Source organism: Furipterus horrens, unplaced genomic scaffold (assembly GCF_987537825.1).
Source record: "Furipterus horrens unplaced genomic scaffold, mFurHor1.1.pri manual_scaffold_15, whole genome shotgun sequence".
Classification (NCBI taxonomy): domain Eukaryota; kingdom Metazoa; phylum Chordata; class Mammalia; order Chiroptera; family Furipteridae; genus Furipterus; species Furipterus horrens.
Genome location: NW_028327185.1, coordinates 8175739 through 8192257, shown reverse-complemented (window position 1 = coordinate 8192257; position 16519 = coordinate 8175739). Strand labels below are relative to the sequence as shown.

At 43.2% G+C, this 16519-nt stretch overlaps 1 protein-coding gene and 1 non-coding gene across 4 annotated transcripts in view; both read right to left on the bottom strand.

Moving 5' to 3' along the window:
• Positions 1–965: 965 nt before the first annotated feature.
• The window catches only part of LOC149992345 (mitochondrial amidoxime-reducing component 1-like), a 35164-nt gene continuing 19610 nt past the window's right edge, over positions 966–16519 (bottom strand). The window contains exon 7 of one of the 3 annotated variants that reach the window (XM_090263333.1): positions 966–1887. In XM_090263333.1, the coding sequence (XP_090119459.1) occupies positions 1875–1887 (13 nt within the window). In that variant the 3' untranslated portion in view covers positions 966–1874. Of the gene's footprint in view, positions 1888–2147; positions 2309–16519 lie in introns of those variants that run through there. The other 2 variants (XM_090263331.1, XM_090263332.1) reach the window with 2 other exon arrangements.
• On the bottom strand, positions 14472–14596 carry LOC149992347 (U6atac minor spliceosomal RNA). Its single transcript, XR_016508382.1, has one exon. It is a non-coding gene; the product is annotated as a U6atac minor spliceosomal RNA (small nuclear RNA).

Sequence of the window (16519 nt, the reverse complement as noted above, 5' to 3'; positions counted from 1 at the left end):
TCAACAGGGAAACTGAGGATGGCCTTTCAGAGTTTTTCTGGGGTCTGTCCTCTTCGTTCACAAGTGCCATCACTGGCAAGAAGGAAGAAAAGATGGGTACCCCACACGCTGGAGCTCCCCCATTCATTTCCCCTCACCTGCACCAAACTGTTTTATAGGATTTCAATGCCCTATTTGACTACACATAAGAAGCTCACTTTTGAAGTTCATAGCCATCCACCAGTAGAACTGTAGTACAGTTATTTCATGTAGATACAGTTGTTTCATGGTCGGTGGTTCTTTAGTCTGAGTCTCAGGTATAAAAATGCCCATAATACTAGTTGTCATGGGTCTTGAAGAAGAATCAGAGTTGTAAAGAAGTAGGAAGGCAAGTCTGGGGTCACAAGGGACTTCAGGAGGACCAGGATTCTGCTAACCAATGTCCACCTAGCTCAAGCTGGTTAGAGAAGCTTTGTTCCCTGGACTAAGGCAAGGGGGTGGTGGTGTACACGGAGTTCACAGGCAAGAATTTAAACTGTTTAGGTGGTAGAATTGGCAGGATGGTGAGTGACTTCATCTTTAAACAGTCCCTAATAGAGAAAATACTGTATTAGAACATGCATCCAACTGTATTCGGTCACAAATTTGTTGATAGAGCACGTGATGGTAAGTTGACACCCAGCTTTATGGTTAATTTTTCTCCCATGTGGCTGCTTCCTTCCCCTGGAGATGCTGCTACAATGTGCATGGTCCTTCGAAGTGATCGGTTGGTTTGAGTTTAGACTTTTGAACTCAGGGATGATTGCTCTGTCTATTTGTAATTGGACACACTGTTTTATAAATAAGCTGTTAGGTTCAAAACGGAATATTTAGGGGTGACTTGGGATGCCCATAAGCCTGCTGGAGAGGTCAAGGTTTGGAACATCATAGTGCTACTTCCATAACCTCACTCTGTAGAAATAAAACACAATTAGGATACACTTAATCTTCATGGGGTGGGGGGGAACATCTTATTTTTCATTGAGTAGTTAGCTTTAATAGCACTGTCACAAATCACATTTGCACTGTCAATTATAACATTGCTTCCCCACATCGCTGCCAGCAATAGACGGTATTGGTCCTTTTAACTTCTACCAATCTGATGTTTATCTCAGTTTGTGTTTTCCCGATTTCTGCAGAGAGTGTCCCATTTGCCTACTGTCTGACACAGCAGATGGTCGCAGTCCCTCATTTTTGCTGCCCTAATTGGTAAAAACACAGATAACTCTTCAAGTGCTTTCATCATGTTCAAGTCAGGAGGAACCCCAAACTCCACACCAGCCTGCAAACTCTCTCCAGCATTCAGTGCACACACCACCTTGGGTATCAGGCCGGCCATGACCAGAATTCAGTGAGTGACATAAGACAGTGTCCAATTCACATGTGCAAATGACAAGAAATCCCTCAGTTGATACCCAGGTGTCTGCATTACTAAAAGTGAATCACCCTGAATATTTACAATATTCCGGGAACAGGTATAGTTTGGAAGCAGGCCAAGGGCGGCATTGATTCAAACGGTCTCACCTTCCACTCTTGCCCTGAGTCATAACATCCAGGCCGCCCTTTTCCATTGCAACCGGAGCAGGGTGTCTATTTTGGTGGCAGGCAAAGCCGCGCTCAAGCTCCATGACTCACTCCGGCTCTGGAAATGCCTCTCAGTTTCAGATGATCACTCGTCCCCTACCGTACCCTTCTCTCCACTGCAGCCATGTGCTGCGAAGAGTTCCACAGGCAAGGTGGCCTCTCGGGTTCTCAGGAGGCTCAAGAAGCCTGCTGATTGATTCTAAGAGGCTTCTTTGCAGCTTCCCTAAGGCAGGTGTCCGGGACGGCAGGAAGCTCAACACAGACTTGGCCTGTTATCCCAACCTGCTGGGAAGGGAAAAGATTCTAGTTATCCTCTCCCTTCTTTTCCTCCCCCATAACGGGTACAGTTTAGTCATCAAGGTCATGGAGAATCTTCTGAAATTTCTCTTGGAATTGTTCAAACCAGTGCCTCACTTCCCCAAGTCAGTCTCCTCGCTTCATGCCTCTATAAACAAAAAGGGGGGAACACTGGGCCAGGCTTCCTGCTCAGCACTTACAGCCATTGGCCCACGTGACCCTCAGGTCAAGCCCAGGAAGGAGCATTCAGTGGCATTTCCATTTCATTTGGGGAAACAAAGTTTTATGTGATTAAGTAACTTGCCTGAGGTTCGTAAGGGATCCCCTCTGGATTCGAACCTGCTTTCTGGGCTGCTAGGGCCCTTGTTCTTCTCTTCTCCTGCCTCTCTGTGTTCTTATTCTTCCTATGCTTCAAAAAGGAAGTAGAGAGAAATAAAACTATATATATATATGAAGACAAGAGAACTAAAAGGGGTACCAGAAAATGTCTAATACAAAATAAGGAGGTAATAAAGAGGAATAAAACATGAGACTAAAAAAACAAACAAACAAACAAACAAAAAAAAACATGTATAAATCTTACCTTATTAATAATTATATTAAATGGAAATAGATTAAACACTCCAAGAAAAAAGCAGAAATTAGAAGAATTTTAAAAACATGTTCTAATTATGCTATCTATAAACATACTTGAGATTCAAAGATATAAACAGATTAAAAGTAAAAAAGTTGAAAAAGATCTATCTTTTTCAAGTTGCTATATTAATATTAGACAAAATAGACATTGTGACAAAATTATTACTAGAGGCAAAGAAAGACATTTTATAATAATAAAAGACTCAATCCATCGAGAAGACATAACTATAATCACATGTGCACTTAACATCAGAGCCCCCAAATACATGGAGCAAAAAGTGACAGAATTTGAAGGAAGAAATAAATAATGCAATAGTAATAGTCGAAGCCTTCAATACCCCACTTTTAACAATGGATAGAATTAGAAGATAAATGTGAAAAACAAAGACTTGAATAACACTATAAATCAGCCAGACCTAACAGATATCTATAAAACACTCAACCCAACAATAGAAGAATATACATTCTTCTCAGGCGCACATGGAATATTTTCCAGGGAAGACCACATGTTAGGCCATAAAACAAGTCTCATAAATTAAAAAGGATTTAAGGCATAAGAAGCATGTCCTCCAACTACATGAAGCTAGACATCAATAACAGAGGGAAAAAAAATAGGGAAATACATTAATATGCAAAAGTTAAACAACATAGTTCTAAATAACCAATGGGTTAAAAAGAAAGAAAGAAAGAAATCACAAGGGAAAACAGAGAATATTTTGAGAGAAATGAATATGAAAATACAACATACCAGAACTTATGAGATATAACAAGGGTGTTGCTTATAGGAAAATGCATAGCTGTCAAAGATCTTTTTTGTTTTTTTAAGGAAAATCTCAAATCAATAGCCTAACCTTTCACCTTAAGACTCTGGGAAAAGTAGACAAACTAAAACCCAAGCTAGCAGAAGAAAGGAAATAGGATTAGAGCAGAAATAAATAAAATAGAAAATTAAAGATAGGAAAAAATCAATAAAACCAATAGCTGGGTATTTGAGAAGAGCAATAAAAATGGTCAAACCTTTAGCTAGATTGACCAAGAAGAGAAAAGTCTCAAATTAATTACTAAACTCAGGAATGAAAGAGATAACATTTCCACTAACTTTAAAGAATAAAAATAATTATGAGAGTACTGTGAACAATTGTATGCCAACAATCTAGATGAAATGGACAGAATTCAAGAAAGACATGACTACCAAAACTGATTCAGGAAGGAACAGAATATTTGAACAGATGTATAATGAATAAAGAAATTGAATGAGTAATTTAAAAAAGGTCCCACAAAAAATATCTTATCTCAAAGGCCCCGATGGATTCTTTGATGAATTCTATCAACCCTTTAAAGAAGAATTAACACATGCTTCACAAACTCTTTCAAAAAATAAAAGCAGCCCTGGCTGGCGTGACTCAGTAGATTTGAGTGCTGGCCTGCAAGCTGAGGGGTCGCAGGTTTGATTCCAGGTCAGGGCGCATGCAGGCCAGGTCCCCGGTCAATGTTTCTCTCACACATTGATGTTTCTCTCCCTCTCTGTCTCCCTCCCTTCCCCTCTCACTAAAAATAAATAAATAAAATCTTTTAAAAAATACAAGAAAAGAAAAGAAGAGGTCACACTCCCCCACTTTTTATATGAGGCCACTACTACCTTCATAGCAGATTCAGACAAAGACGTCACAAGAAAAGTACAGAAAAATAGATGCAAAAGTTCTCAACAAAATACAGTACCAGCAACCATAATTCAGCAACACATGTTCTAATTTGTCGAATGTTTTTAAAAATGATGTGTTGTCTGCTATGGCTCAGTGGATTGAGCATCGACCTGTGAGCCAAGTGTCGCTAGTTCGATTCCCAGTCAGGGCACATGACTAGGTTGCATGTCAGGTCCCCAGTTGGGGGTGTGTGAGAGGCAAGCACACAGTGATGTTTCTCTTCCTCTTGTTCTCCTTTCCCCTCTCTCTAAAAATAAAATAAACAAATAAATTATTTTAAAAAAAAATAATGTGTTGTCTCTGTTGAGTATCAAGTTTTATACATATCTTTTAGCTATATATGTTATTCTTATAGTATTTTAATCTTTATATAGTTATAATTAATAATTATGCTATTATTATATTGCTACTCATTTTGGTGTATTTAATCTTGTTTTTTTGTATTATCAATATCAGTTTCTCCTTGCATTTCTATTAGTCTTATTGTGTATATTTTGAAGTTGTCACTAGATGCTAAGGTTAACAACTTTTTCGTGGACTGTACTTTTAATCAATATGAACCTGTCCTTATCTTCCTTTAATGTCTTTTGACACTAAATTCCACTTTATCTTACATTAATACCCTAACACTAGCTTATTTAAATTGGATTGCAAAATTTTGACTAGTGTTATACTCCCATGTTTCAATCCTGAAAAGAAATAAAAGCATAGTCAGAGAAGTTGCCTTTCAGTCTGGTGCTCCCCAGCCACAGAATTCCCCTCCCCAGATAAAGCATTCTCAGTGTATTGAATATGTACCTGCACTCGGGACGGTCCAGGCAGGCTGGCCCGCAGGCTGGGGCTGACCCCTGGATTCGGTCTTTGTGTTCTTCCTGAGGTGTGGACGCGGTCTAGAGCTACCAATCCTCACCTGAGAGCCAAAGGGAGTTTCCTGTGATCTACCCACCTCAGCCTGGGCCCTGTGGTCCAGGGCGACCCTTTGGGGTTTGAGGACCACTGTGCTCTGGCTTGTTGGGGAGAGGGGAGGAAGTGGTGGACGTGGAAGTGTGGACAAAGGTTTGAGCCTTGCCTTAACTCGTCCTGGAGAAGCTTTCAGCCTTTAGTCCTTGAAAGGCCCACATGTGAGACTTTCTGACATTTCAAGACTGTGGGACTCAATCGATTAACTGATACTATCTTAATGTGGATAACCATGATAGACACAAGCCAGCTCCTACCCTTAGAGAGCTTTAAATTCACATGGAGTGAAATATTTATGAAACAAGTATCAACATGAAAAACATAAAATCGGATGTATATCTCAGGGTGATCTTGTTGGTCTTAGAAAAATGTTATGGGATAGTTTGCAGGTCAGGTAGATAGATAGGCAGGTATAGTTATATCGTCGTCGGCAGCCGTCCGTCTCGAGAGACGATGGTGTAGCTTCTTAAGAGTCCATCTGCACCGCCGAGAATGGCTGTGCAGTCCGACTCGGGAGTGACATGGTATCTGTCTCCTCCCGTGTTGAATCGACATCTTGCGATGACGCTGAAGCTACAGAGCCTGGGCAGGGTAATATGGAGGGTCTGCTGTTGCCCATGCAGCAGACCCCCCCTCTCTTCGCAGCTGAAGGGTCCAAGGGAAAGACGGAGTCGATACAGCTTGGCTTCAGGTGCGCCGCAGGAGTTGCCGGTGTTGATCACAACATCAAACCGCCTTAGGGACTCCGGCTCCGGATTTTCTGTCGGGGTTTACTCCCTTAGCCTTTCCCCTGAAGAGGTATGCCGCAAGGCAGCGGAGGTTTTTTGGAGTCAGAGTTTTCCTTCTCTGATGTACCCTGACTGGAAGATCGAACCAGCGACACTTAGCTCACAGGCCGACGCTCAATCCACTGAGCTAAACCAGCCAGGGCTTTATAGTTATATACTTATAGCTATATTCTATATATTATATAGTGTTATAGAACACGCGTGCATCTATATGCATACATTTCATAGAACGCCAATGGTTTTTATATATAATATTCAGATTTCCTTTTTCCTGTGTATATTTCAATATTTATTAATACCTGGAAAGCATAAAGTTATTTTAATAAAGAACATTTAAGTAATGGAATTAGCACTTTATATTTTAAGTAGAATTGCTATTTTTAAACTGGGCCTTTATAGCTTTAAATGGAGCATTCTTTCCCGCTGGCTGCTCCTTGCAGAGAGCACTTGGAAAACCGCCGCGTGATGTTAATGGGAATTACACCCAAAGCAGGATTTATGTGAAGCGACCACAAACAGTTGCTGAATGCTTATTTGCACCGTAGACAGAGAAGGGAACTCTTGACCACGTTCCTCATTTTTCCGCCGTTCTCTATCTGGCTGTGTCTTTTCTTTCTCCCTCTGCCACCCCTCTTCCGTTTTGTCTTCACGGTTCTTCTCCCTGCAGGTCTGATGAAGTTATTCCCAGCAAGTGCTCTGAACACACCCTCCTCTGCGGCCTCCCTCCTGAGAAATTAGGTGGTCATGTCAATGCCTCTAGGCCTATTTTTACCCTCGTGTTTGTCCTGCGTCTGACGTCGCGGATCAGTCCCTCCAAAGGCCTATTGTCCGGCACTTCAAGAAGAATGTTGTTATATTGACTGTTAGTGCGTCAGCCCGGCTCTCTCTGGAGGAACTCTTGGATGAAATTAGATAATTTCCATTAAGAGACTGTGCATTATTAGTCCCTGGTGCCAAACTGGAGAATAAGCCAAGATGACTATTTCTGGCCAGGCTCACCTCAGGAAGGAACCTTCTCGACTTTAATGGGATTTTGCTATTGTTGGTTGCCTTCTGTTTGACACCAAGCCAGCCCCGGGTTGGAAATTGTTTAGAAAGCTGCATGAAATATAATAGAACCCCATTTGCTGAGGCACATTCCTGCACAATGTTTATTTTGAAGGAGGGGAAAAAAATATATTGTCCTTGGCAGACAACAATTAAAAAAAAAAAAAAAGCAGTAACTTGAATCTCTGACCATATGCTTCTTGTTACCAGTTGTGTTTAAAAACTCCCTGTTGGTATCAGAGAATTTCACACTGAAGTGATAAATCTCTTGTAATATTTATAAGCATCTTCATTACAAGAAGATATTTAGAGTCACCAATGTCTTCAAGGCTGGGGCTGTTTGGAATGGGCGGGTGATAAGGAGCGGATATGAAAGAATATTCCAGGCTCACCCTGGTCCCAGTCTGGGCCCAGATGTCAAAAATTTCTCTGGCCTGCTATCTAGTTAAATCCTTTCTCACGGAGCTGTAGGAACTGAGGCTTTGTGAGTTGGTTATGCTCTTTAAAAAAAAAAAAAAAATTTATTTTTAGAAAGAGGGGAAGGGAGGGAGAAAGAGGAGGAGAGAAACATTGGCTGCCCTGACCAGGGACTGAACCGGCAACCCAGTCATGTGTCCTGACTGGGAATTGAACTGACGACCTTTTGCCTTGCAGGAAGACACCCAACCAGCTGAGCCACACCGGCCAGGGTAGTTGGTTGTGTTCTGAACAGAGGTGATCATTGAAGTGGTGGAGGATGGTAGGAATAAACTTCTCTTCAGTCTCACGGACATCTTAAAGATCAGTGTTTGATCCGAATGGTGTTTATTTTGCTTGTTGGTTTGTTTTGGTTTTTGCTCAGTAGAAGCTGGTTCCGCATCAAAGTTGCCTCTACTTTGGCAGCACTGCTGCATGAACTAAGGAGATTGAAAGGTTGGACATTTTAAAATGAGACCGAAGTCCCTAAATAGATTTCTTACAAATTTGCTTAGTATCACAGGTGTAGCCTTCTTTTATTGGGCATTAAGATTTGGGGCTAGGTGTGTACATGTGAAAACGGTAAGCTGAACAAAACAAAACTGAATAAAAAAACCCCTAAGTTGGGATGCCAAAAGACAACCCTTGAAAAAGCCATCAAATTTCACTTGCAAGAGTTTCTTGGTGGAAATAAGATGCAGTTTCCCAAGACTGTTTAAAGATAAAATCTTCAAGTCTAGAAGTTGATTCCATCTGTTAACATTTGGATGTCCTCAGACACGTTGTTTCCTTTCAATTATTTGGCGTTAACCTTGGCCTTTTCCTCTGTAGCTCTTTCAACAAATAACACAAACCACTAAGTCTTGATGGTCAACAATGGTGGAGGGGGGGGGTAAGCAGAGATAAACTAAAAGCTAATCACCAAAGCTAATCACCAAATCAACTTTAGACACAAATGTCATCCTTTTCCATGGAATCTTTCATCAGAAACGCTGACCCATGGCCAAAACTGACCAATGCACTGTGGTTGAGCCTTGAAAAGGAGGAAATGGAGATGTACAATTCCAAGTGCATGCCGCTCACACACGAACTGTGCCCTGGCCCCGCCAACATGATGGGGTCCTATTTGAACATGAAGGTGGCCAATACCTCCACAGACATCAAGAGAGGAGCTTGAGACCTTCGCCCATTGTCCTTTACAAGATTACAAAGGGTCCTAATATTTGAGGGGGGGGGGATAGTTAATTTTTACGAACCAGGGGTATGGACTTGGGGAGGATTGCTGGGGGAGGGGGGTGCTGGGTGGAGGGGAGCAAGGGGGAGAAAATTGGAACTGTTGTAACAATATAATCAATAAAAAACATTAAAAAAAAGAAAAAAGAATGAGTCCCACATGGCAGGTAGAATACTAGGATGGCCCCCAAATTTCACTCCCCAGGTTACATGTCCTATATAATGTCTGCCCCCTGAGTACCTGTAAATAGGGTAGGAGAGCGCTTCTGATTAGGGTACATTATACAGCAAAGATGAAAGGATTTTGCAGATGTAATTGAGTTAATTTTGAGTTAATCCAAATGGAGATTATCTTGAATGGATCTTACTTAATCAAGTGAGGAACCTTACAAGGAGGACTAGATCTTTCCTCAGGAAAGAGACATTCTCCTATTGGCCTTGAAGAAGCCAATAGCTATGGGGCAAGCAGTCGATGGAGGGGGCAGATTCTCGGAGTTGAGAGTCTGACAACGTCAAGAAACCAAATTCTGCCAACAATCGGGGGGAGCTTGGAAGCAAAGCTTGAGCTCCTGATGGGAACCCAGCAGGCCAACATCTGATTGTAGCCTGAGGTACCCTGAGCAGAGGACCCAGCTAGGCTGTATCCAAATTCCTGACACGTGGAAACTGTGAGATAGCAATGGGTATTATTTTAAGCCACTAAATTTGTGGTAATTTGTTACACAGCAATAGCTGACTGGTACACCTGCCTGTGGAGAGTATGACCAGTTTTAAAATGCTAGGAGCTCTCTCTGAAGTCTGCTGTTGATGCAGGTATACAGGTGAGAGTTCCTCTGTGAGGACATACCTACAATGGGCTGGAAGACTTTTCAGGGTCCATGCCTGAGACCCCCAATTGCCTTCAGCTGGGCATGACTGCCCTTCCTGGGGTTTCTGAGGCCCTGAGGGACTATTGGCCTTTCATTTATTGAGGCAGCATTGTCAGTAGTGGGGGCAAATGACAGATTTTGAGACCGCGCTTGCCTGGCTTTGAATGCCCCTTTTGACATTTATTAGCCATGTCATTCTATCAAGTCATTTAATCCCTCTGAGTCCCAGGTTTGTAAAATGGGGATGAAAATACAAGTTTCAGACTTATCATGAGAAGTAAATGAATTATCTACGTGGAAGTACCTTGCCCAGAGACTGGATTATACTAAATGTACTAAATATGTTAACTTACTTCAAAACTTAGGCTACCTTATGTCAACTGCCAGCTTCAGTTGTGACTCTGCTGCTTGCTGGGATGTCACTTAACTTCTCTCTGCTTCCATCTCATCATGAGTAAAAGGAAATCAGCATTAGCACTGATTGTACACAGTTATTCTAAGGATTAAATGCAATAGTCTAAGTAAGTCATTTATCACTTGCATGGCACCTAATGTTAGTTCGCATTATTATCATCACTCCACTCCCAATTCCTAAACTGGAATCCATCACTCCCTTTTCCATGGCCTCGGGGACTTTGATTGGATTTCTAAGATAATATTTCTCATATTCACAAATACTTCTACTGTAAGAAGTTACATGCATCTCTTTCTCTCCCATTCCAATCTTTTGCTTTTGAGGGCAGGAGCCATGACTAATTCATTTCTGCAATCCACCAAAGTCTTGTCCATTACCTTCCCTGTAATAAATGATCAAGAAGTACTGACTTGACTGAATTTTAATTGACTCGAGCAGAACCACTATCAGGAGCCAATTATGGAACCCCCAAAACAGTAAGGACCTTATAGGGTCACTTGGTCCTTCCTTCTTGGTAGATCAAGTCAGTGAAGATCCCCGTGTCTCTAGCCTTGGTTGGATGATGCCAACCTATGGAGCTGTCCATACCATTCATCAATCAAGCAATTGAATATTGATTTCAGTGGGGACACATATATCTCATAGATTATGCAACCAAGAGGTGGAAGACAGATCCCTGCCCTCAGAAAGCTTCGCGGTGTCCCAGAAAACACTACGCCCTAGACCGGGAACTTCTTTTCACTCACCCACTTTCCCTCTCTCCCTGCTCAGGTTCTGCTCACCCCTTCGCCTCTGAACTCAGGAGAGACTCTGAAGACAGCTGCTCCCCGTCCTCAGCCCCATGACCCTCACATAGTCAAGGTCCATTACTGAGTCACCTCCCAGCCCGGCCTCTAAGGCAGGGATATTGATGACGACCTGCCCGCTGCTGCGGCGGTAAGAAATAACTCATTAAAAAGGCTGCGGGGTGCAAGGGAAGGGCCAGAAGAGAGGGCCAGCCTGCCTTCCCAGCACTCCATTCATTTTCCAGGGAAAACAACTCTGGACCCCAGCTCTGAAGAGGATGCTGAAGATAAAGTGTGCCTCACTGGCTGTCCCGGCCATTTGTTTTCAATGGGGACCCCAGCTCCTTTCACAGCACATTTGTCATCGTTCTTTTATTCACACTGGGTCATGTTCATTGTCTCCTGCTCAGAAACGTCTGATAAGGATCTAGCTGAGGTCCGTGAGGAAAATCCGCTGTTCAACAAAGGAACCTGCCATTGTGCTCCACCCCCATCCCCTGAGCACTTCAAAGCTCACACAATATCTTATTTTATTATTTCTCCCCCCGCCACCAAAAAATATGAACAATGTGTTTGCATCCTAGACTGTCTGTGGGAAAATATATTTCTCATGAGTTGGATCCTGAGCTGCTGACAACTGACAAAAAGATATAGTAATTCAGGCTAAGATGTGTAAAAATGCTTTACATTCCTTTTTCTTCGAAATAGCAGACCGATTAGACCTCACGGCACGCATAGCAGAAACCAAGGGTCAGGATGTTACAACGAGATTATTCCAGGCTTAACGTCAGCACGTCTTTGTTCAATTGTTAGTTCAATAGAACTGAGTATTTATTGCCTTAGGTGTGAGGAGAGTGGAAAGGGCCTACATTCTCAGAAGAAGGTTCTGGCATGTCTACCAGACACTCCTGTGAAAGACGGCAACAAGGGCCCCCTGAACAGGATGGACAATTAGTGCCAAGTTCAAGTGGATTTTAGACTGAATCTCACAACTCTGCAGACCATTCTTAAAGTACATGGGGCAGTTTAACAGACCCAGTTAATCCAGCAAAACTGATAATACATTGCAGACACCAGGAATTAGGAGGGAATCCCGCAAATGGCAAGAAGTATAAATCGAGGGAAAATGATAGTGACTTCCCGTGATCCATCCCCAGAAGCTGAACTAATAGTGCAAACTCAGCAAAAAGTCATGATTCTGGACTTTCTTCTTCCCCGATACGATCGATCTGAGATCCCCTTCGATGGAGAGCGAGCCCCGGAGGTGGCCGCATCCCTACCTGTCATATTGCACGGGCCTGGGAACCTCCCTGAGACTTCTTCTCTAGCTTGTGTTACAGACTCGGACCCTGGAGGCATTGACTTCTCGGTCTGGTGTTCACAGGAGTGGAGAGGCGTGGGGAGCCACAGGTGTACCTGGGAAAACTGGGAAAGGATTTCTGGAGTTCAAGGACTATAGAAGTGTAGTGCAGTGAATGTAGGGAAGGGCCAAGGTGCAGAGGGAGGCTGGCCCGGGGTAGAAGAGACCCTTTACCTAAACTGACTTCAGCAAGCTGATCGCTGAGGACAAGGAAGTTCTTATCCTCTAAGAAATAAGAGTTTCGGTTGACCAGGCTTTCCCTGGGGACTCGGGGCTGTGGAATGAATTGCCTGTTTGCTGTGGTCCTCCCAGTAAAAGCAAGGAATGTAACCTGACTCCCGAGATTCATCCCCACCTCTCGCAAGTGAAGAAACTGAGGCTGAGAGAGAGGAAGTTCCTTGGCCATAGCAAGGTCAAGAACAAGGCCAACTCCTGCTTTCTTTCACTTATTACTACCCCAGAAAAATAAAAGAGAATGAGGGAGAAAAGGCAGGTATGGGAAGACAATGTGGAAATTTGGAGCAGGTGCTCGGCTTTCAGAATAATCAGAACTTCGAAATCAGAGGGGTTCTTTTATTTTTTAAGAACGAAATGTGTTTTTATAATCCTACTTCATGGCTGGTGGGAAAAAGCTCTCCAAGTGCCCAAGGACTGTTAGGAAACCTTCCATTAAATTCTAGTCTTCAAATCGGAGTCATAATAACTATAATAAACTCTGAGAGTGGGTGCTTTGGCCGGTCACATAAGGGTATAGAGGGGCTGGCCAAAAGGCAGAGGCAGGTGCTCCGAGCATAATAAGAAAATGCACAAACTGGGATGGTTTCACGGTAAGTGTGGCCTCTCTGGGTCTGGTCAAGAGACCACGTTTGCATTCTTGCAGAGGAAGAAAGTGTTGGGGTAGGTAGACTATTCATGGCATTCAGTCCCTTCTCATGGAGGAATAGATATGGGCCTGTGTTCCCCAGTCACCAGCACCCCCTCCCCTGGGCTGAGACGTTACCCTTCAGGGTTCAAAATGTCACCCTGAGACCCTGTACTTCCCCCTTGTAGCACGCATCACTGGCAAATGCATGTATCCCCCACTTTTTGAAATTTTCCATTATGTCTTTTTATTTTTTATCCTTGCCCAAAAATATATTTATAGATTTGAGAGAGAGAAAACATGGATTGGTCACCTCCCATACACACCCTGACTGGGGATCGAACCCACAACCTAGGTAAGTGCCCAGACCAGGAATCAAACATGCAGCCTCTTGGCGTACAGGACGATGCTCCAGCCAACAAAGCCACCAGGCCAGGACTACCTATGTTTTTTGTTTCCTGGTTTTATTTTTAATTAAATATTTTTAATTAAGATATAGTTGGCATTCTGCGTTCTATTAGTTTCATGTGTACAGCATAGCACTTCCACATTGATATACCTTATGACATAATCATCACAATCAGGCTAGTAACCATCACACCTTTGCTTTCATGAAAGACCTACATCCACCCATATTCAGTAACCTTAAGACATCCAAAGAGGATTTTCGCTTTTACGAAAAAAGGCAAAAAAGGGAAAATGGTGTTTAGCATTTGTTTTGCATGGGCCGTTCGAGAGGCAGCGGGTGCCCCAAGCAGCGAAGTGTGGCCTCGCTCGTAACATCCAGACCAGTGCAGCCGGCCTCGTAGCTAAGGCACCACCATCACCTACGGTCCGTGTTGTGTTAGCAGCAGCACCCTGTTTTGTGGGTGTCTGGAAGAAGGCCCAGGAAGGTTAGGAATCCTGCCCCCAGTCACACAGCCAGAGCTGGGCGTGGACCGCTGCTTCCCTTGCTGAGGCTGACCTGGGTGTCCTATTTTATTTTCAACTGCCAAGGGCCCTAACTCCTTACCACCCTATACACCATGAGGAATTCGGGGGAATTAGTGAGAAACTTAGCAGCAGACAGAATGCCAAGTTGCGGGGGGAACAGGGAATGAGACAAAGGGGGGGTCACTGTGCGGAGACAGGGGCCACGTGAAGCCCAGGCGGTGTCCCAGGCTCATTGGAAACTAAAACACATGTTTGTATTTTGACCAAAGGGAGGGAGAAAAGCATTCCAACCGCTCCTGGCCACACCCTGAATTTCTCTGTTTCAAACAGGCATCGAACGACAAGTATAATGCAAGCCACGTACGTGATTTTTATTTCTTTATCATGTTAAAACACACATGACATAAACATACCGTTAGTGACATTTAGTATATTCACAGTATTGTGTGGCCGTCACCTCTGTCTAGATCCAGAATGTTTCTGTCGCCGGAGAAGGAAACCGCACAAATGAGTCACTCTCCTTTCTCAACACTGTGGCTAGATGCCAACAGGTAGGTGACGATGCCTTAACTGTATCTGCGCTGTACGGGCCAAGGGCCTTTTCCATCCTCGTCAAGGGGACTGCTAACCTTCTCTCGTTTATAGGACACCCACGGTGCAATTGTAAATGTGCCCGTGGCCACGTTCAAAAGATAAAAAGGAACAGATGAAAAAATTCTAATAATTTCTTTAACCCAATTTATTTACATTGTTATCATTTCAACATGTCGTCATGATCAAAATAATCGTACAAGTCTTTGAAATCTGGTATGCATTTTACAGGCCCGGCATGTCTCGATTGGGACTGGCCACGTTTCAACGCCTCCACGGCTAAGCCACCACGTCAGACACGGCAGCGTTAAACTGTCTGCAGACTACGCTGCTGCCATCCTAGGTCACCTTTTCAAAAGGTGATTATTACACACATAAGCATTCTGAGCCTGTAGTCTTATTTTAAATGTAAATTTATTTTCTTAATTATAACAAATAATTATTTGTAAACTATACAGGAAAAAATTAGCCATAAGCGCCAGCACAAGGAAGCACGCAATTATTTTTTAGCACTTGGTGTGTTATGACCTCTCTGTCGGTCTTTTCTTGTCACTGTCTGCGCCACAGAGCCGCATCACCGTCACTTGGAGGAGGGAAACTGGAGGCCAAGGTGACAGCCTGCCAGGGGAAGTGTGAGGCATCATGGCTGTCGTTACACAAGACCGCGGGCCTGACCTGGGTGATGGGGAAGTCGGCGAACTAGCTTGTGTGTAAGACCCCTTCCAACTCAGACACCCCAAGGGGCTAGGATCTCATTCGTCCCTCCACCCGACAGACCCACATGCACACACACACATGCATGCACACACATGCACACACTGCGCAGCCTCCAGTTTCACCTCATAGAATAGCCTGTGAAGGAGTGAGATCGCCCCTACTCAGCCTTGCAAGCTCTCTGGGAACACAGCTCAGCAGAAGAACTTCTGTTTAGCATTCACGCTCAGAAAAAAGAAAACTGAGCGAAAACCCAACTCAGTATCCAAGACTAGAAAAACAATTTTTTTTTTTTACATTCCCAGAAACTTCATGCCATGATGCCCCAAGTTGGAAAAAATGTGCTGTTTCATATGTTTATAACAGCATCTGATTTAATATTATACAGTTTTGCTTCATCACAAACCAGAACAAATACTTTCAGATTTATGACATCCTTCTATTCAGAGACTCCAGGAATCCTAGTTAATAATGCGGCCATTCCACTATCCAAGGAATAGCTTTATAATTCTTTGGGCCTGAAGATTCCTGAGAGACAGGTTATTTGGGAGAAGGATTTAAGATTTTAAAGCTCTCCATGAAGTTTGAAATTCATCTTTTCCAGTTCACATACAAAGAGTTTTTCCTCTGAAGCTTGGCTGGGAAGTGGAAAGAGAGAAAAACCAGTTGGCACAAATAATCTCCCTCGGCTCTTAGAGAGCAAGGCCATCACTCACCAGCTTTTCCGAATCCTGACCTTGTCTTCAGAATAAAAACAAAAAACAAAAACTACGCCATTGGTTCTCATGCTCTTTACATGCTATGTTTGGGGCTTTGCATTTGTGGATTCATTAAAAGACACTAATTGATTTTAAAAAGAAGCAGATAGTCTTACAAAGCATCCTTTCTCATTTATCCACCCTCACCCCCATGCACACACAGGCATTTGACAGAAATTTGTACACAATTGTTCAGCCCCAAGCATGACCCCTTCCTGGCTAATTAATTCTGAATTGGCTAATAACGGGGTAGTTAGCTCAGTTACTTGGATTCCTACATGGATAGTGTCATCCCCTGAGGGCTGAAGGACAGGTGTTTGGGTCAGTGTAAGCCCATTACCCAAAATGGGCACATCCTTGTTTAACCATGATGTATTCGAGTGAGTTCTATTTTTCTAAGAAAGCCAGGATTGGTCACACTGGTATTTACACACCATTAAAGAGAATGTCAACACTAAAGTGGGGTAAGAATGTGCGTGACAACTTGATCTACAGAAAATTGAGCGAGAG